The sequence below is a fragment of the Aethalodelphis obliquidens genome, unplaced genomic scaffold (assembly GCF_003676395.1).
Source record: "Aethalodelphis obliquidens isolate GAN/ISIS:26980383/991018 unplaced genomic scaffold, ASM367639v1 scaffold8, whole genome shotgun sequence".
NCBI classification, from domain to species: domain Eukaryota; kingdom Metazoa; phylum Chordata; class Mammalia; order Artiodactyla; family Delphinidae; genus Aethalodelphis; species Aethalodelphis obliquidens.
The window spans coordinates 7464282-7488502 of NW_020837952.1; the positions used below are offsets into that span (position 1 = coordinate 7464282).

Below are 24221 nucleotides of genomic sequence, written 5' to 3' on the forward strand. Positions count from 1 at the left end.
CGGATAGCGCGGAGCTGAGATCTTTTAATAGGGCCTTGCCCTCCTCTCCGGAGGCGGATCCAGAAGCCTACCAATCATAAAGCGGCACGCCGGCATTGGCCCCGCCTCATACCTTACATCCGCCACTCAGGAGCCCCAAGGCACCGCCCCCATCGCTCCCTCCCGCTTGGGGGTCGACTTAGTGTTGGACCCGGAAGTGGCTTTGGGTCACGAGGCTTCGCGGAGGAGGTGAGTCATGCGCGCGCGCGGAGGGGAGAGCTGGCGGGGGAGGGGAGGAAAGGGGGGCGGGGATGATGCAATGTTTGGCAACCGGTGTCTGCGCGCGCACGCGCAGGGCACTACAAGGGTGGTGGGAGGTGCGGGGGGGGGGGGGGGGAGAGGAAAGAGGGCGGGGCGCCAGCTCGCGGCACCCAACGGCCCCAACAGCGCTCAACCGTGGTTGCCCCTAGGCTGCGGTGTGAAGCCTTACTGCGGCTAGTCTCCCTCAAGAGCTCTTGTTCTGCCCACCTGACTTGAGCCCCAGTTTTACCTCCTCCACAAGAGACTCCCATTTTCTTTGCCCCTCATCCCCTCCCAGCAATGGACACAAGGTCTTTTAAACCTCCGTCCTTTGAAAATTTGCATCCAACCACCAGGGTTGTTTTGCATCTTCTTGAGTCTTCCTAAAGGGGTCCTCTCTTTTAGCTCCCTGGCTCCCTCAGAAGAGGCCAAGTAACTTGAATCCCCTTGGTAGTCATTTTCAGCTCCTCCTCGCTGAAGAGCACCCTTAAACTCTTATCTTTATAAAGTTTTTGATGAGCCCTTGGCATGCCAGAATTCATGTTCTTTGCCGGATGGCCCCGATTCCCACTCTTTCCCTTATCACCTTCCCCCGTGGTGCTCTGGTGCCCTTCACCAAAGATCAGGCCCGCCCTTTTCAGTGTACCAGACCTGCAAGTCCTTTGACTCCCTGCTGTGAGGAGCGGGGCATAGGCCTCCTGCTTTCTAGGTGTTTGGGCTACAGTAGGGCTGTGTTGCCTGGAACACTGCGTGCACGTGAGCGCACGACTGCCTTGGACTAGGTTGTCAGGAGCCCAGATTCTAGCCTCAGCGGTCCCTCACTTGCCCAGGGATCCCAGGCCTGCCTGCCACCTAATCTCCCCGTGCTTCACCGTTCTTGTTAGTAAATAAAAGATAACGAGTTATGGAGGTAAAATGAGAGAATTATGAACTTGGAGGCAGCTTGAACAAAAGTGAAAAGCACCGTGGAAAATGCAAAGTATTTTTCTAGTGCCATTAGGTAGAAAACAGAGGCCATATGGTGGCCTGTTACATATCCTGTCATACCCTCATGGGGGCAGCCGGAGTTTGTCCTAAGTAGAAACTGTCAACAAGGCTGGTTGTGGCTGGGTGGCAGCTTCAGGCGGTGGTGTGACGGTGACAGGTCTTTGGCCAGGCCTGCACCATTGCTCCAGAGCTCCATTTCTCCTTCTGTAAATGGGGGTGGGGGTGGGTTGGAGCAGATGGTCTCTCCTGGCCCGAAGACATGACCAGGTTGTCAGTGACAGGCAGAGGTCATGTGACTTGACAGGCCGGGGTCGTGTTGTGACTTGTTGACCTGGGGAGGCGGGTCAAGTCCCAGCACACTACCCGGGAAGCCTTTGGGGGCGGGGCAGGGCAAGTCGCGACTTTCATCTTTTGGGGCCGGTTCCTCCCGGACCTGGCATTCCTGGCTACCCCAACAGATTGTGGCTTCGGAAGGGGCCCCTCCCGGGGGAAGGCTGGGATTGGCCACCAGTGGCCTGGGAAGAGGCTCGGATCCTTCCGCTGAGGCCGGGGGGGGGGCGCGGGGGGTGGGGCCCGCGTGGGGTGTTTGTTCTCTTGGGGATTAATGGGGGGTTGTGGGGGAGGGGTAGGCGCGCTCCCGCATGCGCACTGCGGCCCCTCCAGTTGGCTCGTCCTTGTCCGCTGGGCGGGGGCCCGGCCCCGCCCCTCTCCCGTCCGGGCAGCGGCGGCGGCAGCGGCGGCTGCGGCGGTGGCGGCGGCAGCGACGGCGGCGGCGGTAGCAGCCTGCGCGGTGCCTTCTGGGAACGGAATCCCCAGGGCTGCCCCTGGCCCCCATGGCGCATGCGCGGGAGGCCGCTCGGTGATCCGCGGCGGCGGCAGCGGCGCTTCCTGCTAGGACCGGCCGGGGCCGTACCGGAGGCTCGGGCTCCACCGACCCTCCTCCCACTCCCTCCCACTCACCCTCTGGGCCGCGACTGCGCAGGGCGGGGCCGGCCGAACCATGGGCCGCGGTGAGTGCAGGGCCCGGCCCCCCCACCCCGCCCCTCCCCCTCCCCCTCCCTTCCCCTCCCCTCCCCTCCCCTCCTCTCCCCTCCCCTCCCGTCCCTACCCTCTGCCCCCTCCGCGTCCTCTCGGCCCCTTTCCCTGGCCCCATCCCCATTCCCCCGCCCTCACCTGCCCCCACCGTTTTTCCCTCTCACTGCTTGACTTTTGCCTTCTTCACCTCCTTCCCCTCAGTGCTTCGCCCACCCTCCGCCCGCCCTCTCCCCAAGTTCCTTCCTACTTCGTGCGCCTTCCCCTCCTCCCCAAGCCGAGGGAAGCAGGCTGGGTGACAGGCGCCTTGTTATGAGAGGGAAAGTTTAGAAGCCGCCAGTGTGGGGTGGGAGCGATGGTAAGGTTGGAGAGGATACTTGCAGGTTTGGGGGGCGTCCCCATGTACATCAGAGGAGAATTCTTCTTGGAGGTAATTTGAAGCCAGTGGGACAGGAGGTGCTGAATCCCCTTGCCTTAGGCTTGGGGGAAAATTGGGAGTTTCTGAGAATCGTGGGAGAAGACCCAAATGAACTAGATCAGTGATTGTCTAGTGGAGCCAGGCATGGGGGGAGTTATGCTGGTACCACCCCAGCGGGCAGTTGGGCAATTGCCTGGTGACCTGTGGGGCAATCTACTTTTTATATGATCTTCCTGAGGGGGAGGGAACAGCAGGGGCCAGACTCTCTGGGAAACTTCCTAGTGGCCTGGTATTATAGGAATTAGCCCACACTCTTGGCTGAAGGTTTCTCTCCTTGGTGGGACAAAGGGGCCTTACCCTTTATATGCCTAGGGATTGGGCTGTGATTCCTTGGTCCCTGGAAGCTGAGGCTTTGACCCTCTGGTCCCTAGGGACTGGACATGGAAAGGATGGTTGTGGACTCAGCCAGCAGATCCCTGAGATCTTTATGGGTACTTACCTCATATTATTAAGGATCTTTCCCTTGAGAGTTTCCTGGGCTGTGGTACTTTCCTAGCTTGGGCAGATTCCTGACGGTCCCTCCTCTCTCCTGTGTTGCAGGTGTGGGCTAAGCCGGCGGCCCCGGCTTTAGACTGGACCCCACAATGTTTGCAGAGATGTTCAGGTAGCCATGGTGGGATGGCAGAGGGTTCCCCCTCATTCTCTCTCCCAGCTCTCCGAGGGTTTCCCCTTGCCTCCGAGTCCTCTTGAATCTCCCCACACCTTTGCTTTTCTTAAGTGCTCCCTCAGGTACCCAGCCCAGTTTAATCCTCCTAATGCCACATGGATGTCTGTGTTATCAGGCACGTGGGAGCTGATTACACACAATGAATGGGGGCAATGAGAGCAGTGGAGCAGACAGAGCTGGGGGCCCTGTGGCCACATCTGTCCCCATCGGCTGGCAGCGCTGTGTTCGAGAGGGTGCTGTGCTCTATATCAGGTATGACTCCCCAAAATTCCCCAGTTTCTATCCCCAGGCCCTTCAATTGCCTGAGTTTTCTCCCATCCCTCCTCTCAAAGCCCAGATTGCTGGTGCCCTGTTCCTCTTCTCTGTTCCTCCTCCTTCCTCAGCCTTTTTGCTCTCTTTGTCTCTGGCCCTTTGCATTTCTTCTCTCTGTCTCTTCCTTACTCTGCCCTTCCTAGGAAGGTCTTTGACTAATGAACTGTTCTTTAAGAGTCTCTCCCAATTCAGTGTCAACTAATCCCATACTCTCTGACCCTGTCCTCTCCCAGCCCAAGTGGCACAGAGCTGTCTTCCTTGGAGCAAACCCGGAGCTACCTCCTCAGCGATGGGACCTGCAAGTGCGGTCTGGAGTGTCCACTCAATGTCCCCAAGGTCAGAGTGGTGAGGGGAGCCGGGGAGTATAGGGATAAGCCGAGAGACTTAATGCAAATCGCTGACTGTGGTAGCTCTTCTCACAGATTCTGTTCCCTCAGGGTCCCTGTCCATGCTTCCACCTTGCAGGTTTTCAACTTTGACCCTTTGGCCCCGGTGACCCCGGGTGGGGCTGGGGTGGGGCCAGCATCAGAGGAGGACATGACCAAGCTGTGCAACCACCGGCGGAAAGCCGTTGCCATGGCAACTCTGTACCGCAGCATGGAGACCACCTGCTCACACTCTTCTCCTGGTGAATCTTTTCCACTTTACAGAGACTGAGGAAAACTTAAGGGCCTGGAAGAGGGATGGTGGGAAGAGCTTTGTGAGAGGGAAGCAAGGAGAAGGGTGGAGTGGGGAGCTGCTTGGTGAGAGGAGGGTACAGGGAAGCTGGGAATTTATGGGAGAAGGGATGGAGAAGACAAAAGAAAGTTCTTGGAAGGGGAGCCACAAGTTGATCCTTTGTTTCTCATTTATTGCAGGAGAGGGAGCGAGCCCCCAAATGTTCCACACTGTGTCCCCAGGGCCTCCCTCTGCCCGCCCTCCCTGTCGAGTTCCTCCTACAACTCCGCTTAATGGGGCTCCTGGCTCCCTTCCCCCAGAACCACCTTCAGTTCCACAGGCTTTCCCCCCTCTAGCGGGCCCTGGGGGGCTCTTCCCACAGCCAAGGCTTCCCGACCCAGTCCCCTCTGGAGGCAGCAGCAGCCCTTGTTTCCTGCCAAGGGGTAATGCCCCCTCTCCAGCTCCACCTCCTCCACCTGCTATCAGCCTCAATGCCCCCTCATATAGCTGGGGAGCTGCTCTCCGATCCAGCCTGGTGCCCCCTGACTTGGGCTCTCCTCCAGCTCCCCATGCCTCCTCCTCACCACCTTCTGACCCTCCTCTCTTCCACTGTAGTGATGCCTTAACACCCCCTCCCCTGCCCCCAAGCAATAATCTCCCTGGTCCCCCTGGCCCCCCTGGTCCTGCCACTCAGCCACCAGTGTCTTCAGCCACTATGCACCTGCCCCTGGTCCTGGGGCCCCTAGGAGGGGCCCCCACGGTGGAGGGGCCCGGGGCACCCCCCTTCCTTGCTAGCAGCCTACTCTCTGCAGCGGCCAAGGCACAGCACCCCCCTCTCCCCCCTCCCAGCACTTTACAGGGCCGAAGGCCCCGTGCCCAGGCGCCCTCAGCTTCCCACTCCTCATCATCACCCCGCCCCTCTCAGCGTCGTCCCCGCCGCCCCCCAACTGTACTGCGATTGCTAGAAGGGGGAGGTCCTCAAGCCCCTAGACGGAGCCGCCCTCGGGCCCCCGCTCCCGCCCCACAGCCTTTTCCTCTCCCTGAGCCCTCCCAACCGATTCTCCCTTCTGTGCTGTCCCTGCTGGGACTCCCCACCCCTGGCCCTCCCCACTCTGATGGAAGCTTTAACCTTTTGGGGTCAGACGCACACCTTCCTCCTCCCCCAACCCTCTCCTCAGGGAGCCCTCCCCAGCCCAGGCACCCCATCCCGCCCTCCCTGCCTGGGACCACCAGTGGCAGCCTCAGCAGTGTGCCAGGTATGTGAGTGTGATGGAGCCCTTCCTCCCTTCGGGTGGAGAGACAGCCAAGGCATTTACGGGGAATTGAGAGAGCTCTGTGGTGGTTTTCTGGGTTGGGGGCAGGGAGGTTGGATTCTTCGGACGCTGGGAGGAAGGACCTCCCTTGAGCTGAACCTCTCTTTTTCTTTGCAGGTGCCCCTGCCCCACCAGCTGCCTCCAAAGCCCCCCTAGTCCCTAGCCCTGTGCTTCAAAGCCCATCCGAAGCGCTTGGGATGGGATCGGGCCCAGCCTGCCCTCTGCCTCCCCTGGCTGGTGGGGAGGCTTTCCCGTTCCCCAACCCCGAGCAGGGCCTGGCACTGAGTGGAGCCAGCTTCCCGGGGATGCTAGGGACCTTGCCTCTCCCTCTGGGTCTGGGGCAACCTCCGCCTTCTCCATTGCTCAGCCACAGTTTATTTGGCGTGCTGGCTGGGGGAGGGGGACAACCTCCCCCGGAGCCCCTGCTACCCCCACCAGGGGGACCTGGCCCTCCCCTAGCCCCAGGCGAGCCCGAAGGGCCTTCGCTTTTGGTGGCTTCCCTGCTTCCACCACCCCCCTCAGACCTTCTTCCACCCCCTTCCGCACCCCCTAGCAACCTCCTTGCCTCCTTCCTGCCCCTGTTGGCCCTGGGCCCCACAGCTGGGGATGGAGAGGGATCTGCAGAGGGAGCCGGGGGTCCGAGTGGGGAGACATTTTCAGGTTTGGGAGACCTGCCCCCCTTGCTGTTCCCCCCACTTTCAGCACCCCCCACCCTCATAGCTTTAAATTCTGCGCTGCTGGCTGCCAGCCTGGATCCCCCGTCAGGGGCGCCCCCCCAGGTGAGGATGAGGATGAGTGGGTGGGACAGAACCAGAGGTAGAATCAGAGATAGGAGCCGGGAATCAAAGGCTTTCTGTTTCATGTCTGAGCTCTTCCTCAGGGTCTTTGGGGAGGGCTTAATTCTTGGCTGGGGGTAGGATGGCTGCAACAGCTGGGTCTGTATTTAATAAACATGGCCTACTTCATGTGAGGCTTCAGTGGGATTGTACATATGAAAGTACTCTAAACTTATTGAATACTTTACACATGTAAATGTAATAACTATTCTTTCTCCTTAGCCCTGTGTCCTGAGTGCCCCCCAACCTGGACCACCTACCTCCAGTGTCACCACGGCAACTACTGACCCGGGGGCCTCCTCTCTGGGCAAGGCCCCCTCCAACTCAGGGAGACCCCCCCAACTCCTTAGCCCTCTGCTGAGTGCCAGCCTGCTGGGTGAGTCTGAGGGAAGACTCTGGTGTGGGAGAGAAGAAAGGAAGCAGAAAAATTGAGAGTAGAGGCTGGATGAATTAGGGAAGAAAGTCTCTGACCACCGGGTAAAGGCTAAAAGAATAATAGGGTCTGCTCAGCCTAGCTGGTTGGCCTAGGGAGACCCTTGACTTTACAATTCCTCAACAGGTGACCTGTCTTCGCTGACCAGCAGCCCTGGAACCCTCCCCAGTCTGCTGCAGCCTCCTGGCCCTCTTCTCTCTGGCCAGTTGGGGCTGCAGCTCCTCCCTGTGGGGGGAGCTCCTCCACCCCTCTCAGAGGCTTCTAGTCCCCTAGCCTGCCTGCTACAGAGTCTCCAGGTGAGGGTATGGGTGTGGGTGTGTTTGTTAGGGAGAGAAGTTTTTCCCAAACTGGAAGTATAGACATTTTGAGTTAACAGTAGCAGAGGGACTGCATTTGAGACTGACTGAGATTTTGTTTTGTCTGCAGATCCCTCCAGAGCAGCCAGAAGCCCCCTGTCTGCCCCCTGAGAGCCCCACCTCAGCCCTTGAACCGGAGCCTGCCCGGCCTCCCCTCAGTGCCTTAGCCCCACCCCACGGTTCTCCCGACCCCCCAGTCCCTGAGCTGCTCACTGGGAGGGGGTCAGGGAAACGGGGCCGGAGGGGAGGAGGGGGACTTAGGGGCATTAATGGTGAGGCCAGGCCAGGCCGGGGCCGAAAGCCTGGCAGCCGGCGGGAGCCTGGCCGACTGGCCCTCAAGTGGGGGGCACGTGGTGGCTTCAATGGACAAATGGAACGGTCCCCAAGAAGGACCCACCACTGGCAGCATAATGGGGAGCTGGCTGAAGGGGGTGCTGAGCCCAAGGATCCATCCCCTTCTGGGCCCCATTCTGAGGACCTTAAGGTGAATGCAGAGTGATGGTGGCCTGGGCACAAAGACTCTGAGGAAAGGTTGAGGCCAAGGCGCCTTCTCCTAACTTTTCCTACACACACAGTCTGTCTTTTCTCAGGTGCCCCCAGGGGTAGTCAGAAAGTCTCGTCGTGGCCGGAGGAGAAAATACAAGTGAGTGTTGGGCCCACCACAATACCGGCCTTTCCCCACATCTTCTTGGGTTTATAGAAATAGCTCAAGAGTGACTTGGCTTTCAAAAAGGCAGATACTTGCTTGAATATGAATAAGGATGTTACGCCTTTACTATCCAAACGTAGAAAGTTTCCCACCCAAACTCTGAAATTCACCTGGTGCTTGGGGAGGTGTTCCTGATCATCTGTGCCCCTTATTGCAGCCCTACCCGGAACAGCAACAGCTCCCGCCAAGACGTTACCTTGGACCCCAGCCCCACAACCCGCGTAAGTGTGCGTCCCTGTGTGGGTGGGTGCGAGTGCGTGTACGGGGTGAGGCAGGAGGAGAAGGTCAGTGGGAGTGGGGAGAAAATAAAGGACTTCCTGATACCTAGCTGTTTGATCACTTCTTTCAACTTCCCCTCTTGTATAGGCGGCTGTCCCTCTGCCTCCCCGGGCCCGCCCTGGCCGTCCTGCCAAAAACAAGAGGAGGAAACTGGCCCCATAGCAGCCATACCTGGAGCTGGATCTGACCCTGACTGGGGAGAGCTGAGTGCTGAGCCTTGGGAGCCCCTGCCAGCCACGTGCACCTGTGGACAGTGGGTGGGGGCACTACTCCCCACTCAGAGCACAAATGCAACCCCTTCCCCACAATCCCATCCTGAGCCATTGCAGGGGGTAGGGAGGTCACCCCCTCCCCCCCAAAGCCATGTCACTGAAAAGGCCTGGGGGGGGGTATATGGCCCTCTCCCCACCAGGCTAAGGGGAACACCCCTTTCCCCAGGTCTTTTATTTGTTTAAGTTATTTTTGCACAAATGACTCTTTTATATTTAATTCGACTTCATTGCCTCCCTTCTCGAAGCCAGCAGGCTCAGTTTACAAACCTGTGAGCTACTGTTGGCTGCTGCCCTCCTTCCCAGTGAAAGGTACAAAGCAATAAGCATCATGCACCCTCCCCTCACCCCTACAACACCCCTCTGCCTCTGGCTCAGGTTGCTCAAAGCACAGATCCCTTCTTACCCCTGTCCCCAGGTTTGAAACACATAGCCTCATTTCAAGGTGTAGCCAGCTTCCCTCTACTTTCCTCTGGGATATAAAAAGGGGGTAAGGGGGCAAAGAGAGCCGTCTGGGTCTCTCCTCCCATACACACTACACTGCCCCTTCTCCCCCCATCAAAACGCTCAGAGACGTTGTGATGATGCGACTGAAGATTATGCAACGTGGTCCAACCGGAGCGGCCAGCATGACCAGCTGTCCAGGGGCTGCCTCCTGCCTTTTCTTTTGTAAAGACAAGACCTTTGGGAGTTTTAATTCTGTTTTGTACTTGCCCTTTGGGGCCTCCACTGCTTTTCTATGGGAGACACTCTTAATTTAACAGATGAGAATATTTTGAAACTCTGGCTCTGACTCTGTCCTCATTTTTTCCTTAGTTCTTTTGTAAGAACAGGTTACAATTTAAATCCTTCTCTTGTAGTACAGAGTGGCTTAGACTGTCTATTACACTGTGAATGTCTCTCTCTCTAGTGCTGCCTCTTCCCCAGGAAACAGCAGAGGCCACACAGAGTACAACAGCATTTAATGGTCAGAAACAGTTGTACAGTATTACAATCAGTCACAGAAGCTGTGCTGGAGGACAGGATCCAATCCTTCCCCACACCAGGCAAAGCAGTATTGGACAGGAGCTGGCATGTGGCTGGGCCCACGTCCTCATCCCCGTGGCCTGAGGGGAGACCACCATCTAATATCCCCCAGGTTCCACTGCTCTTCAGAGGAGGGGTGTAAGCCCCACATGCAAGAAGAACCCCTTGCCCCCAGTGTCAGATGGGATGTGAGAGTTATGATTAAGGGGAAACCCTGTGTAAGGTGTTAACGGAGTTCAAAGGGGTAGGGATTACCCCTGTTCTCCATCTCCCAAAGGTGCTCACTTTCCCAGTTTCTTCATCCGTTCATCAATGTTGGCAAAGTTCCGCTCAACTGTGGACAGGTTATCACGCATCGTTGTCTGCACCTAGAAAAGTGACAGAGCTATTTTACTCTTTGTCAGGTTCGGGTGCTTACCTGAATGAGGACCTAAAGAAATTCTCTTACAGAAGGCAAAAAAGATATGGAGGGGGATTCCCTGGTGGTCCAGTGGTTAGGACTCAGCACTTTCACTGCCAGGGCCCCGGTTTGATCCCTGGTTGGGGAACTAAGATCCCACAAGCCACACGGTGTGGCCAAATTAAAAAAAAAGAAAAAAGAAACGGAAACAAGTTGATGGGCCCCAGAGCGGGAAGGTTATTGCACCAGTTTCCAGGCTGCCCTGGAATACCGTGGACCTAGCACAGGGTCTGCCAAGCAGGCAGGCTTCTTAAGAATTCCCATCCTGACTTTAACCAGAACAGCTCTTTTATCTGTTTTATGTAATGAGGAACAAGTAAGATTTTGTTGACATGAGGGTTTCACAGGTCCAGTTTTAGAAAACTGCTCTGGAGGAAGAACATATACCAAGCACTTTAATTTATCTTGATGGTCCTACGATACAAGACAACTTTAGTGCTTCTCCCAGCTCTGAGAACAGTGCCCCCAACAGAAACCGAGGACTCGCTATGTGCTGGGCACTGCTAAGAGAATGAAGGAAGAGGCGAGGCTCACTGCCCAGCATCAGGAAGGAAGTGGCAGAATCAGGTGGGAGCCCAGCTCCTGATTTCAAAGCCCATGTTCTATCCGATGTGCTGTGCCCAGAAGCATCTGGTTGAGGACCCAGGGCGGGTAAAACTAAGCTGTGACTACAGAGTGAAGGGGTAGGTTTTATAGGAAAAACTGAGGTTTACTGAACTCTTAACAATTCACTCATATTATTTCACCTAATCCATAAAAGTCTGAGGTAGGTTTAAGTTTCCAGATGGTAAGATGGAGGTTCATAGATTAAATAAGTTGTCAAACGTCCCACAACCACTGAGAAACAGTATAGAGACTCAAACCACGCCCCTGCCATACCACCATGCCACCAAATGGGCTAAGGCAGAACCCTATGGAGATGAAGCTGGAGAACCTAGCCTGTGTGTGCTGGGGAAGGGAAGTAGCTGACCAGTAAAGGGGCACACACCTGGGTCAAGAGGGTGGCGCTGTCCTTGAGGGAACAAGCGATCATCTGCTGTGTTGTATCCAAGTGTGTCATAAGCTGACCAAACTGCACGGCTATGAAAGAAGGTCAGAACGGTATGTGTGGCGTTAGAATCCAAGACCAGAGGGAAGGGAACGAAAGCTGCCCACTTTCTAATTCCTCTTAGCATCCCTGGCAGCTGGCCTCCCACCTTGTTCATGCAGCTGCCTGATGGTGACAAGTCTCTGCACCAGCTCAGGAAGGGTGGAGGCGAGGGGGCTCCAGCGCTGTATGGTTTCATACAGCTGGTGCACCTGGACGGACAAGACAGTGGCCAACCTTCAGCGAAGTACACACTGACCATTCACTAGGGTGGGAAAGGTCAACTTGGTGGGGCAAGAGGGAAGCACTGCCTTTTCTCAGCTATTAAGAGCATATGAAGACAGGGACCTGAGGATTCAGTGCTCTCATGCTTTGCTCTTAACCACCAGAAGAGTACATAAGGAAGCAGGAATGGGTATGAAGATGGAGGAAAGGTAATTCCTGACCTTGCTTTGTGCATCTGCATCCTCTACAGAAGCTTTATGCTTGGCAATCTCATTCACTTTTCCCAGGACACTCTGAAAGCACAGGTTTTAAGGTTTATAGGGCATCTAGGGCTTCCAGAGTCCCAAGCTACCTGTAATCCAATTTGCCCCCCACTTAATACCTGTAGCCGAGCCTCCACTTGGTCCAGAACTGCAAGGTCCAGGGCGCTCACCTTTGCTTGCAACAGCTCTACAGTCTCCTGGGGGCGGGATTTAGGACAAGCTTCATGAAGGGGAAGAATCAGACTAGAAAACCCAATCCCGATATCCCCTCTGTAATCCAAACACTCCAGTTCCTTTTACACTCACCATAAGGCAGGCTCCCTGCAGACCTGCAGAAAGGGGATTCTGATGGGGAAAAGCAGGAAAGAAGTCAGTGGTTCTTATCTCTCCATGCGATTACCACCTTCTCCCATCCTTTCTGGTTCTAGCGGGCAACCCCTGGCTGATCCTGTAACTGGAGCCCTTTCCTGACTCCTCCCAGGATTCTGTGGAATGCTGTGGACCTCAGGGCTCAGGGCGCAGGATATGCGGGTTAGACTAAGTATAGGAGAGCACCTGACCTGAGCATCCTGATCACAGCGTACAGCTGCTTCCAGCTCCGCCAGGCGCTTCTCGAGTTCTGCCACCTAGGGGGAGGAAGGAGGGGAGATTTGCCATCCACCTCCCTGCTGCTGCAGTGGGAGGTAAGATCCTGCTCTTTGCTTGTCTGCTTACCACTCCCCTACCCTCTCCCCACCGCTCTGCCAAGGGACTTCTTTCCCTGGAACACATCCCTAGTCAAAGTCTTCACTGAAAGTAGATGGTGAGGCAAACAAGGAGAATGAGACATCAAGAGGAATCAAGCATTCCCAGCACCCTCTCCCCAGATGTGATCCCTTGGAGGGAGGGAGGCAAGTCTCTAGAGCCACATCTCCCTGGCCCCTCAACCAACAATTACATACATACATACATACACACATACATACATACATACTTTGGCAGCTTGAGAGAACTTGTCCTGCTCAGGCCGAGAATGTAGTTCATAAGTGACAAGGCTGCTATCTGGGGGTGTCCCACTAGTGGTCTTTCCCCCTGAACCAGTCCCTTTGCTGTTCTTTGTTGCTTCCAGCTGCAGCAGTAGGCGCCTAGGTCAGGAAACCAGAAACAATGTCATAACTTGAAGGATGTGGGTCAGCCCAGTCACTCTCGTTTCTGCCTCACAGTCAGCATTAAGGAACAGCTAGGCCACTTCTCCCCTTCGTATCCCTGTCAGTACCTGGCTGAGTCCCTCTACACCCCAGTCACCAATGATTTCCCAACGAAGTCTGGCACCCACTTAGCCAGAGCTCCATCGGGGTCAGTAAGGTTGATTGCGGCATCTGGTCCCAGCAGCTTCTCCAGATGGGAAGCAACCAGCTGCTGCTTCAGGGCTGCCAGCTGTTTGGCCAGCACCACGGGGGTCAGCTTCTCCTCAGTGGCTGACTCCTTCACTGTCGTCTGGTATGAAAACAAACAGACAGTGAGGGGTGGCAAGAGTGAGTCAAGGAAAAAAAATAGATCAAGACCCTTAAAAATAGCTGCGGCTGAGGACTTCCCTGGTGGTGCAGTGGTTAAGAATCCGCCTGCCAATGCAGGGGATCCAGGTTCGAGCCCTGGTCCAGGGAGATCCCACATGCCGCGGAGCAACTAAGCCCATGCGCCACAACTACTGAGCCTGTGCTCTAGAGCCCACGAGCCACAACTACTGAAGCCTGGGCACCTAGAGCCCATGCTCCGCAACAAGAGAAGCCACCTCAATGAGAAGCCTGCACACCGCAACGAAGGGTAGCCCCTGCTCACTGTAACTAGAGAAAGCCTGTGTGCAGCAACGAAGACCCAACGCAGCCAAAAATAAATAAATAAAAATAAATTTATATTAAAAAAAATAGCTGTGGCTGAAACTCACTGGGATGGTCCTTACCCACCTATAGTACCGAATATAAATTCATGTGCATTTCTAAACTCTGAAAACCTCAGCCCCTTATCCAGGAGCTTAGGGAAGCTTTCTCCTCTTGCTGGGAGGTCTTCCTCTGCTACATAAGTCATAGCAGAGAGGGGAGAAGAGAGTTTATAGTTACCTTGATTTTCTCAACTTCAGTCGTCAGCTCTTGGACCTCATGCAGCAGTCTCTGGTACTTTTGCTGGGGTGTCTCCTTCACTCCCAGACCCTCTCCAAGCTAGAGAGCAAGCACAGATGGTGATGTTACATCTCCCAGTAGAGGGAACCTCAAGAATTGGTCCAAACCCCAGGCCTAGTTTGTAAGTGTATCATGCCCAACTCAGAATCCACGCCATCCTAGTCCAGGAGGACTGGAGATGGCTGGAGGCCTGGAGACGCTCCAGAGCAAAGAGCAGGGGGACAAAGCATCCTCAACTGCATCCTGCTGGCCTCCTCAGGGCCCCCAGCCACAGAGAAACTTGGAATCCCAACTATGTCCCTTGATCTCTCTCCTAAATGCCCGCTGGGTAGGACTGCTGCACCATTCCCATCAACACACACACAACAAACCATCTCGTATTCTCCAGATTCATATCCCGTTCTTTTGGTTTTTCCAATTCGATCTGAGAAATCTGCCAAGAAAAGAAGACGGAATTGAGGGCCTGATCAAGACACACGGCAGTCATGGTCTCAGATGACTGTGAGGGCTTCCATAAGACAGCCCAAAGCAAAAGTCAGTAAGGCCTGAGGTCAGGCTTCCCCATCCAATTTCCAACCGGGTCTCACCAAGTCCCTTTGTTCCCACTCTCTTGTCTTTGAACTTGTCGTAGGCAGCATTGGGATTGACAATGATGTGCTCCACACTTGTACTCGTCAGCTCCTCCTGCAGGAACAGGTAGTTCAGACCAGGGGCAGACTCATTCCCACCCTCGAACTTCCCCGACCCCACAAAATCCCCAAGCCACTGGGAGACTGGGCTGTACTTTCCCAAGGGGAAAGAAGGGCGGCTCCATTCCAAGCTACAGACCCAGGTTCAACCTAGGAAATGAAAGCTTCCTGGTAAATTTGGAGTCTCAGTTGTATAAATATTAACACCCTGATTCAACTGGGAACAGAGGCAGCATAACCTCCCCGCCCATTCTGTACATAAGCCTCCCTATCCCCTCCCCTTCCCCAATCCAACTGGGCCCTCCCAGTTATCTGGCACACACCATGCATTCAGGGCAAGAAATCAACTTGACTTCTTTCAACCTCCCCCTCCTAAAAGTAAATTTCCTTGCTGCTGAGGAAGTCTATTTTCAAGCTAACTTCCCATCCTTGCTGGAGGGAAAGAGAAGACAATCAAGCTACTAACTCTGAGAGTGAATATCAGGACTTTCATAGCTGCTGAAGGGAAGATACCAGCTCTTAGATACAAAGGGAAGGTTGGCAGAAGGCCTGACCAGAAGCCTTGTTTCCAGGCTGCCGTGAAGTCAGGGAATTCAGGGGATACAGAGAAGAGGCAAATGCTTTTTAATTTTTTGGCCGCGCCGCGCGGCACATGGGATCTTAGTCCCCCAACCAGGGATCGAACCCATGTCCCCTGCGTTGGAAGCGTGGAGTCTTAACCACTAGAGTGCCAGGGAAGTTCCTTGCTGTATTATTATTATTATTTGCGGTACGCGGGCCTCTCACGGTTGTGGCCTCTCCCGTTGTGGAGCACAGGCTCCAGATGCGCAGGCTCAGCGGCCATGGCTCACGGGCCCAGCCGCTCCGCAGCATGTGGGATCTTCCTGGACCAGGGCACAAACCCGTGTCCCCTGCATCGGCAGGCGGACTCTCAACTACTGCGCCACCAGGGAAGCCCACTGTATTATTTTTTAAGGGACATCTTAGAAGCAACAAGCATAAGCTGTATCTGTTTGCCAAGAGTACCCATGGGCAAAGGCCACGTTTAAGTCCTGAAATGGAGATAGCCCGGATCTTTTCAGAGAAGCTGCAGTACCTGCCTCTTCTCCCTGACCCTTCTGCTGTTTCTCAAGCACTGAAGCTCTTCCATAAAGAGGGGAGGTGGTAAAGAAAGTGAAAGAGATTTCACCCTAAAAATTGATGCAGAAAGGTTCCCTCCTTACTAGGTATCTATTAGCTGTTCAGATTCTAATAACTGCACCAAGACCATGCCCTCCAGACTGCATGTCTCTCCTTCAATTGTCAGCAGTCCGACAGGTCTCATTACGTTACTGAAGGAAGTGGAAGGAGACCAGAAATCCTTTTCTGTTGGGGTGGACATCTCCACCTTCCACAGGAAGAAAGTAAAGAGAGTCTTCCCTCCTTTAGCCAGAGCAATGATTCTCAACCCTGGCTGCACAACAGAATCACTTAGAAAAGGGGCGGGGGGCGGGGGAGAGGCCTGGGTTCACCTCTGTAGATTCTGATTTAATTGTTCTGGGGTAGGGCCAGGGTAGTGGGCCAGTTTAAAAGCTACCCAGGTCATTCTAATATGTATCCACGACTGAGAGTCTCTGTCTGTGTGTGTGTAGTAGGGGTTGATTGGTGGGGGAGCAGTTATGATGGAGAGACATGGAGAAAGAGCAGCAGACACAAGCTCCATCCTTCATCTCTGCTCTGCTATTACAAAAGGAACCAGTGTGAGTGGCAGCTTTATAAATAGGGAGGAGGGGGGTAAGGAGAAAATATCAACTTCGACCTTTACCTCTTCTTCAGGGAAGTGCTAGGCAGAGGGGCAAGAGCTAAAGATTAAGGGAAAATAAAAGGGTTCAATGTCCCATATGCAAGTGCCTAGGGGAAGAAACAACTGAGTCCTAAATTATTCTCTCCTTAATTTTCTCTGAAATGTTATGGCCAGAGCACACACTGGCCAAATAATTGTGTGGTCTCTGGCCTCTAAAAAGTGTTTGTCTGAGAAGGACTCATGTCCAGGAGAAGGACTCATGTTCGGGAAAGAACATCACCCTCTCTCAAGTTCCCCCTCAAGAATATGCCTCTCCTCCTGTGAGTGCCCCGATCAAGGCCAATGAAGTAGAAAAAAAAACCTCTTTGGGAGGCAGAGTCTACAGACCAAGGAAAGAAATTAATCACAGCTACCATTTTGTTAAGCCCTTATTGTAAGCCAGGCACTATGCAGATGAGAACCTGCTTTCCTAAATAGGGAAGGTGTGGAATAAGAAAGGGTCAACAAACAGAGCATGAGTCTCAGAGGTTCTGGGATGGTAGGAGGGATGGTCAGTGCTTTCATCTCACTATTCCTGCTGCAGGAGCACATCCTGAGGCAGAAGGGCTGCCCGACGCTGGCATCCTCTTGGAGCCTCTCCGAGGGTGTGGCCCCGGAGACTCAGGTCGACAGCATACTTTAGCCCTCCGGTGGCACCTACTCCGCCAGTGACTCGGAGATCTGGGGGCATGGGCTGAAGGTAATGTCATTACAGTGATTCGTGAGATGGGAAAAGGTCAGCTGGGGCTGGGGCTGAATAGAGGGACAAAAGATTTAGTAGAGATAAAAGGACAGGGAAACAACTGCCCATCATAGCACACCCCGTTAAAAAGCACATGAAAGGTCAGGCTTCTTACCAGCTCCTTGTGGTTTCCCCAGAGGTGAGAAAATCAAAAGAGTTAAAAGGAAAGGGAGTGGGGACATGGGGGTGAGGGAGGGAAAAAAAAGACAAAATTGTTATTAGCAAATTGTCACATGCACTACATGATAGTCTTCAAACATACTGCACCACAGGGCCCAGGGGAGCCTAGCAAAATTTTGGGGCCAAGAAATTTCAGCTGGGGTCACCACATACCCCAAGAGAAAGAAGAGCTTGGGACCCTTTCCTCTCTGATGGTGAGGATGTCATGAAGCTTTGCCATTAACAGCAGCAATTCAGGATCATCTGAGAACTAGTAGTTAGATGTTGCAAGCTGGTGGCATGGAAGAGGACAGTGGGGGGAGAGAAGGCTGAGATGGAGGGGAAGCTGTAGAAATGGCAGAATGTGAAGCACAGGCTGTGAAGACATTCTGAGAACGTGTAGCTGATTGAAGGTCCATGATTCTCAAGGGGGCATTCATGGCTCAAGTCTTATCTCTCGGTTTCTCTAGTTTTGAAGAATTAGGCATTTGGATGGCAGAATCAGTCATAATGAGGGTGCTCATGTGGGTGGTTTGATATGACTTTATGTTAAGCAGAACAGAATATGTCAGGTACAGATGGTGAGTTTAAGGAAATCCGAAGTACCTAATTGAAGCCCCATCCTCATTCTCTGTTGCCAGAGGAGAGGCAGGGCAAATCCTGGTCCCTTGCGTAGTCTGGTGTATTATTTACATCCATCTTGAGTGGTTGGGAACTCACCCTACAGCTCTGAGGGATCCAGAGCAATTCTGCCATGACGTGCTAGCACAAAGAGTCCAAAAGACACCAAGATTCACAGCTACCAGACATGTGCAGAACATATTTCTTCAACCCTCTGTTCACAAGGTTCACAGGGGTTGGAGGGTACACAAGGGGGAAAGGTGAGAGTATTTCAAAGAGGCTGTATTTTAGTTCAGGCCACGTAGACAAGGCTCCACTTCCAGGCAAGACTGGTAAAGAACTGCCAGGAGAGGAAATCCAGCTGTATGCACAGCCTTTCCAGGATCTCTACTGATGGGCAGACAGAAGTGTGGGAAGTCGAGGATGGTTATATGTATATGAAAACACATGATGGGACAAAAACAACTGCATCCTCTCCCAGAGATTTCAGCTAGATACATCTGAACTTCAACCTCGCCATTCCCGTCTCATGCCAGAGTCCAGCCCAGCCGAGACTCCTCTTTCAGCTCAGGGTAGAGGTGGATCCAGGTCCTGTGGTCTAGGCTGGGATGTCTCTGCAGAGTGGGTGTAAGCACTCACAGGTGCACACATGCAAACACACAAGGGGAGGCACACACACTATACCTTTCTCTTACTTGCCTCACCAAGCTAAAACCAGCTTGAGAAAAACTCAAGGATAAAGAGAGGACAATGGGCCATAAGTTCAAGTTCAAATCATCAGGAACAAGCAGAATGGGGGAGGAAAGAAAATCAAAAAAAGGAAAAGTGGTATATTTGTTTGTAAATAGTATATACCACCTCCAGGTCTGACCTATGCGTGGGTTGGGAAATGAGATTTTAGGGATAATTTCTGTAACCTGGAGTAGTAATAGTCACCATGGGAACCTATTACACCAGCCAACTTGATTAGAAAATTCTAAGTGCCCTGATCCCAGGTACCAGTTTACCTGGTACAGGACTCTCAGTCCCTCTCACTAATAACCTCCCAGACGCCCCAGGGTTGTTTGGCTAAGTGGCTATGCCTCAGAGGGCAAGACCTGAGGTTCCAGATCAGACACGGGAAGAGGTCACTGCTGCTCTCTGAGCCTGTTAGGCTCTGTGCCAACACCGCAGCCAGGGGCACTTCGGAACCATGATGACAAGGAAGATGGATAGTGCTGTAGAATAAAACTGTCCAGGATGGACCAACATAGTGCTGACCATCCAACCATTTCTAAAGGAAGGGTACAGAAACAGAAAGACTCACGAAAGCACAAAGAACCCAAGCTAGTACCTTAAAAATGTATATAACACCCCTTTCCTATCCCATTTACTTTTCTCTAAAGGCTTAGCATAGGGGAATATTAAAATGAGGTTTTTACCAGGTATAATCCACATACAGTCAAGAAGTGAGGACTGTTGCTGTCCCCCTTGTTCTCCACCCTTGTCCAGAATGGCTAAAAGTCACTCCCTTTCTCTTAACTCCATTTCAGTCTGTGGAGGAGAAAGGCAACCCCCTTCCAACTCCAGCTCTTAAATGCCTTATGTCCAGAAGCAGTCTTAGTCTCCATGCTTCTATCCCATCCTCCATTGGACAGTTGTATTCTGCACACCTCACAAGGGGAAGAGACAATGATCCATGAATCATAGCTGTGCTTCTAAACCTTGATTAAGGATCTTTAACCATGAGGCCAGCAGGCCCCTTAGTGATCCAGCTAGAGATGCATTAGAATTTAAAACAATTAGCTGCAACAATAGCACAGTGACAGAGCATTGCATGCGAGATGGCAAATGAAAAAACATGCAGAGAAGAAGCATCGAATGGTCTTACTTGTGCAAACTAGTGTCCAGGCAAGGTGGTGAGGAGGGAGGATGGGGGAAGCATTAGGAAAAACTCAGATAAGTTCAAGTGCGCCAATAGTCAATGAACACAATCAAGCATACTCTGTGATATCCTAAACTGCAAGGAAAAGAATCTACTATTTCACATCTCAGGCTGGTGGAGTTTTCAGCATTATCTACCCTTTGGAGAACCGAAGCCTCTGCCACAGACCCACCAAACTAAGGCTAGGTCACTTTTTCCCTTTCACATGCATCAGGGATAGTTACAGCATAAAGGGAGGGACTAAATCCTATTTCTAGTGAGTTTTCTAAATTTACTCCCCTTGTTCCGGCAGTTCAAAAGCCATGAGCAGAATGCCACACAGACCCAAAGGTAGGTTGTGGGCCCAGGGGGGAAGAAATTCCAATTGGGAATTAGCTTTCCTGACAAGACATTTTAAGAAAAGTTTCCAAAAGCCCATCACCCCAATCAACCCAGGAGTGTCTGAAATGCAGAGGGGATCCTCCTAGATTGAGGAGTTAAGAGCTAGACTGTGCGGTTTTCTGGCCCATTCACTTTAGAATATTTCAGTTCCTGCTAAAATTGTTTTGAAGGGATAGCAGGAAAATCAGGATTATGTTTACCAAAAATAAAACCTTCTACTACTTTCCTCCCCCATCCTCCCCACTATGGGAATCGCAAACTTTAATGTTTAAGTTAAACTAGCAATTACAATCTTTAGGGGCTATTATAGGATATTATTTCCTTCAGCAGCCCAATTTCTTCCACAGTGGAGCAATGAGAAAGGAAGTGAAAAGACAGTGAAGGTCAATACCCCTTGACTATTTCTTTAAATAAAAATCTGGAGACCGCCCTGAAAGGTTCCATACGAAGCCGGTCGTCCTGGCTGTCTCCAGGGAGTGGAACTACGCAGTGGCAGGCAGCGGTGGGAAGAGACACTTTTTGTTCTACGTGCATATATTACTTACTTCAAAAACTAATAAAATTAAAGTTGAAAATAATCTGGAAACTAAGGCAGAACATGCTCTCGCCAGGAGTGAAGAAGGTGACTGAAATCTCATGGTTCAGCCACAATACTGGTGATGTGCACTGTCACCTGTACTAGGTCTTGGGAAGGTAAGTGAGAAGGGGACAGGCTGCTAGTGAGAATCCAGGCCTCACAGAAATGAGGTTTCTGGATTGTCTAAGTACAACCCACTGCTCCTCAAGTTGCACATATACGTCAATATTAAGAGCAGTGGCAGAACCATTACTCAGCTGACTTCCTGAAAGCTGCCCTCCTAAGGCCCACAGGGACATGCAGGGGCCAGAGACATTAGCTGACATCAGGAAACATCTCAGGCCTCTCCCACTCCCGCCAGGGCTCTTGAAGTAGCTGAAGGTCTCCCCACCCCATTTACTCCTCCCTAGTGATGGAGAGTCATTTAGCTGAGCCTTAGGTGATGGAGGCAACTTAGCTCCTCTTGTATTTACCATCCAGTTCCTATATACTTCTATACTGGCATTCTGGGCTACATGCTGCAGGAAATGAACACTTACGGTGTGCTCTCCCCATCAGCCACCCCACTAGATGCTACTAAAATAGGCTGCTCAGGCTCAGCAGGGAGGAACAGCCAATCAGGGATGCACATTCAGTTCTTCCATGCCTGGGATGAGGGTCATGTTCTTTTTATTAAGAGATAGCCCATAACTTCAAAAGGAGAATTACAATGTATTTTTTCGTTTGGAAAGGGGACTGCTATATTACCTGTCTGTATCACAGCCAGCGACAAAGGGACAAAGTTCCACTCATTATCTCACCATGAAGGCTTGATATTTTCTAGGCAGAGGCCTAGGCCAGAGTTGAACAGTCTCTGAACTATGGTAGTAGAATGGAGTCCTCGGTATACATACTCCTGCCCTTTGAGGTCAGAGACTGCTCCCTAATAAGATACCTCTTAGAGTGACAGGTCTACACCTAGGTCCTGAGCAATGACAACATCTGCATTATCTCCAGATACTCAAGTTTGGGGGACAGACTGACATGCCAGCAAGTACAGAAGCAACAAGGAACACACCACTCTGAGAGGGGACAGGGAAGGTGTTCCCCACAAAGTAGGAACCACTTCCACATGGGGGAAATCAAATAAGGAATAAGTGAGTACGCCAAGCCATACATTATAAGCCAGCCACCAGCATTCTCCAGAACTAACCAGCCCCACAGACATAACCACAGGACTTACAGACACACATACTGAGCCTGTTCCCACTGACTCTTGGTCACAACTTTATTGAGATCTCACACCATCAGTGTGACCCTAGCCCAGCTCTCCTTGGAAACTACAGAACCTAAAACACATCCTATAAGACATGTTAACAGATCTTTGCTCCTCTTGGCACTTACATATAGAATTTTTACTATGTTGATTTCATTCACTCAATTTTTTCTTTCATGTTTCCTACATGTATCCTAACGCCCCCATTAGTCTGGGTGATTTTTGAGGGCAGGGACATTTCTTCCTCTGCATTGCACAAAAATCAACAGAGAATGAACACATTCAATAAATAATGCTAAGTGGTTTCCCTTATGGTTAAAATGTGTCCATAACTAATTCCTTCCCCTTGAGTTCTTCTTGAATCTGAAAGTGCTACCAGGGCCTCTCCTCTGCTGATATGAAAGATTTATGTGCTTCCTCAAATTTGTTTCGCTCTAACCAGGTTCCTTATCTTCCTAAAATCTCGAATTCATTTTCCTGCTCCTTGGCCAATGGATACTGTATATTCACATAAAAGAGTATTCCTCAATACTTCAAAGTCTAGCTCTTGTTAGGATAATAACAAACATGTACTGAGCAATATATTTTATGAAATAGAAGGCCTAGGTCTTAACCTCAAGCAGTTTGTAAGTGCTCAAGATTCATGAATCATTACCATGGACTAGTACCTAGAGCCCTAACTAAGTCACTAGCCCCCAACCTGTTTTAAGATATTCCAATTGTATTTAAAAGGCCCAAGTACCAGGCCTCTTAGCTGTAATTCCACTGACCTGACTCTCCTTCCTGGCATTGCTCATTTGCAAGCCTGCGACATACATACCACCCAGGCTGGGTTGGCATACCCGCTTATTGCTGTGGGTGGCTCACCAGAAAAGGGAAAGGGCCTGCCTGGGGGAGAGAGATCAGAGTCCAGAGGAGTCCTGAGGCAGCACACAGTCTTACCGCATCAAACTCCGCTTGATCATCCTCAGGCAGGTCGCTGGTTTCATAAACATCTGGCTCGTTCCTGGCCTGCAGGTAGAAGCAGTGACCACCCAACCTCACTACCCAGCATCCACCAACACCCCTAACCCCACTCCATTTGAACAAGTTAACAGAGAAAGCAGGCTGTGACGCCACGATTCTGCCCCTTCTTTCACCTGCCCCGTGACCTGCCTGTCAGTTCCCATGTCTCAGAGGGGTGGGGATAACAGTGGGGACATCTGATGGTTAATGGTGAATGTTAAGTGATGACAAAGATGTCACCCTGAATCTGAAGGGGGGCGGGTCCTCGGCACTCATGTCAGGAGGAGAGGAGCTATCATTAGGCCCTGTACACACTACCCTGGCACAAGGGCTGAGAGTGACTCAGGACCTTAGTACCCAAGGTCCTATCCCAACCCCCACCCCGAGAATGCAGGCAGGGCAGCACAAAGGGAGGGTACATGCCGGCCTGTGCGGGGGTGGTTTGGTAAGGAGGTTCCCCAGAGGACATAGTTCTGCATCTGGCACAAGAGGGATTCTGTCACGGTAACCTCGTCACTCTTGCCAGGGTGAAGGCCATCACCAAATGGTCTGGTATGTGTGTCTCGGGAGGGGGTGGGGGGCTCATGGGAAGATTTGGGGAGACACGGGTGGTGTTGACACGGATGGCAGAAGCACTCGAGCACAGTGCTAAGTGCCTGGAGATGATTTCTGACCCGAGAAACCGGCGACTGCCGGAAAGGGGCCTTGTAGGCCGTCCCACGGCCCAGCCTAGTCGGGTAGAAGGAGTCCGGAGGGTGCAGCGGCCGGTCGGGGAGCTAGCGGCGGGAGCCCTCGGGGCGGAGGAGGGGTTTCAGGCGGGAAGGGTCACGGGTTGCTGTCTGTTGGGGGTCCTTAGGAGGTCGGGGGCGCGGTCTTGGGGAGCCAGGGCCGGCCGTGTACTCACAATGCCGGGAAGGTCGGCGTATTTAGGGTCCGCCATGGCGGCGGCGAGGCGGGGTTGGGGGACCGGGGCCTCGGTGGAGCCGGGGCCGGTGTTCGGGTAGGGGAGAGGCTGGGTCCGGGTCCAGGATAAGGCGGCCGCAAAGGGAGCGGCGGAGGAGGCGGAGGAGTAGGAAGTCTCGCGACAGGAGTAGTACAGGGGAAGGGTGAAGCAAAAGTCGCGAGAACAACCCGCTACCACACCCCTGGAGTGACAGGGATTGGCGAGAACAAGACCTGGGAATGACGTAGTGGCGGGGAAGCGTCGCCTAGGATTGTGGGA

The 24221-nt window shown here is 52.8% G+C and overlaps 2 protein-coding genes across 12 annotated transcripts; one reads left to right on the forward strand and one right to left on the reverse strand.

Moving 5' to 3' along the window:
- Nucleotides 1-136: 136 nt before the first annotated feature.
- On the forward strand, nt 137-9393 carry MBD6 (methyl-CpG binding domain protein 6). 6 transcript variants are annotated; one of them, XM_027106782.1, is made up of 13 exons: nt 137-228; nt 3317-3380; nt 3559-3695; nt 3989-4091; nt 4221-4383; nt 4613-5668; nt 5843-6504; nt 6784-6937; nt 7121-7290; nt 7421-7834; nt 7926-7993; nt 8217-8280; nt 8426-9393. In XM_027106782.1, exons 3-13 carry the CDS (start codon nt 3583-3585, stop codon nt 8498-8500), a joined length of 3042 nt encoding a protein of 1013 aa, XP_026962583.1. In that variant the 5' UTR covers nt 137-228; nt 3317-3380; nt 3559-3582; the 3' UTR covers nt 8501-9393. The 6 variants fall into 6 exon arrangements, with proteins under 6 accessions (XP_026962583.1, XP_026962580.1, XP_026962584.1 ...); XM_027106779.1 differs by lacking the exon at nt 137-228 and adding an exon at nt 1890-2276; XM_027106783.1 differs by lacking the exon at nt 137-228 and adding an exon at nt 1893-2276 and having other exon boundaries at nt 7941-7993.
- Nucleotides 9394-9552: 159 nt separating this feature from the next.
- Nucleotides 9553-24210, reverse strand: DCTN2 (dynactin subunit 2). Of its 6 annotated transcripts, none has more exons than XM_027106794.1 (15): nt 23904-24210; nt 22937-23005; nt 17193-17198; nt 14412-14508; nt 14196-14257; nt 13765-13863; nt 12984-13144; nt 12642-12792; nt 12229-12294; nt 11975-12013; nt 11788-11865; nt 11627-11698; nt 11290-11392; nt 11082-11173; nt 9553-10001 (listed from the first exon to the last, which is right to left on the reverse strand). In XM_027106794.1, exons 1-15 carry the CDS (start codon nt 23937-23939, stop codon nt 9915-9917), a joined length of 1218 nt encoding a protein of 405 aa, XP_026962595.1. In that variant the 5' UTR covers nt 23940-24210; the 3' UTR covers nt 9553-9914. The 6 variants fall into 6 exon arrangements, with proteins under 6 accessions (XP_026962595.1, XP_026962593.1, XP_026962597.1 ...); XM_027106792.1 differs by having other exon boundaries at nt 14187-14257; nt 23904-24056; XM_027106796.1 differs by lacking the exon at nt 17193-17198.
- Nucleotides 24211-24221: the final 11 nt, after the last annotated feature.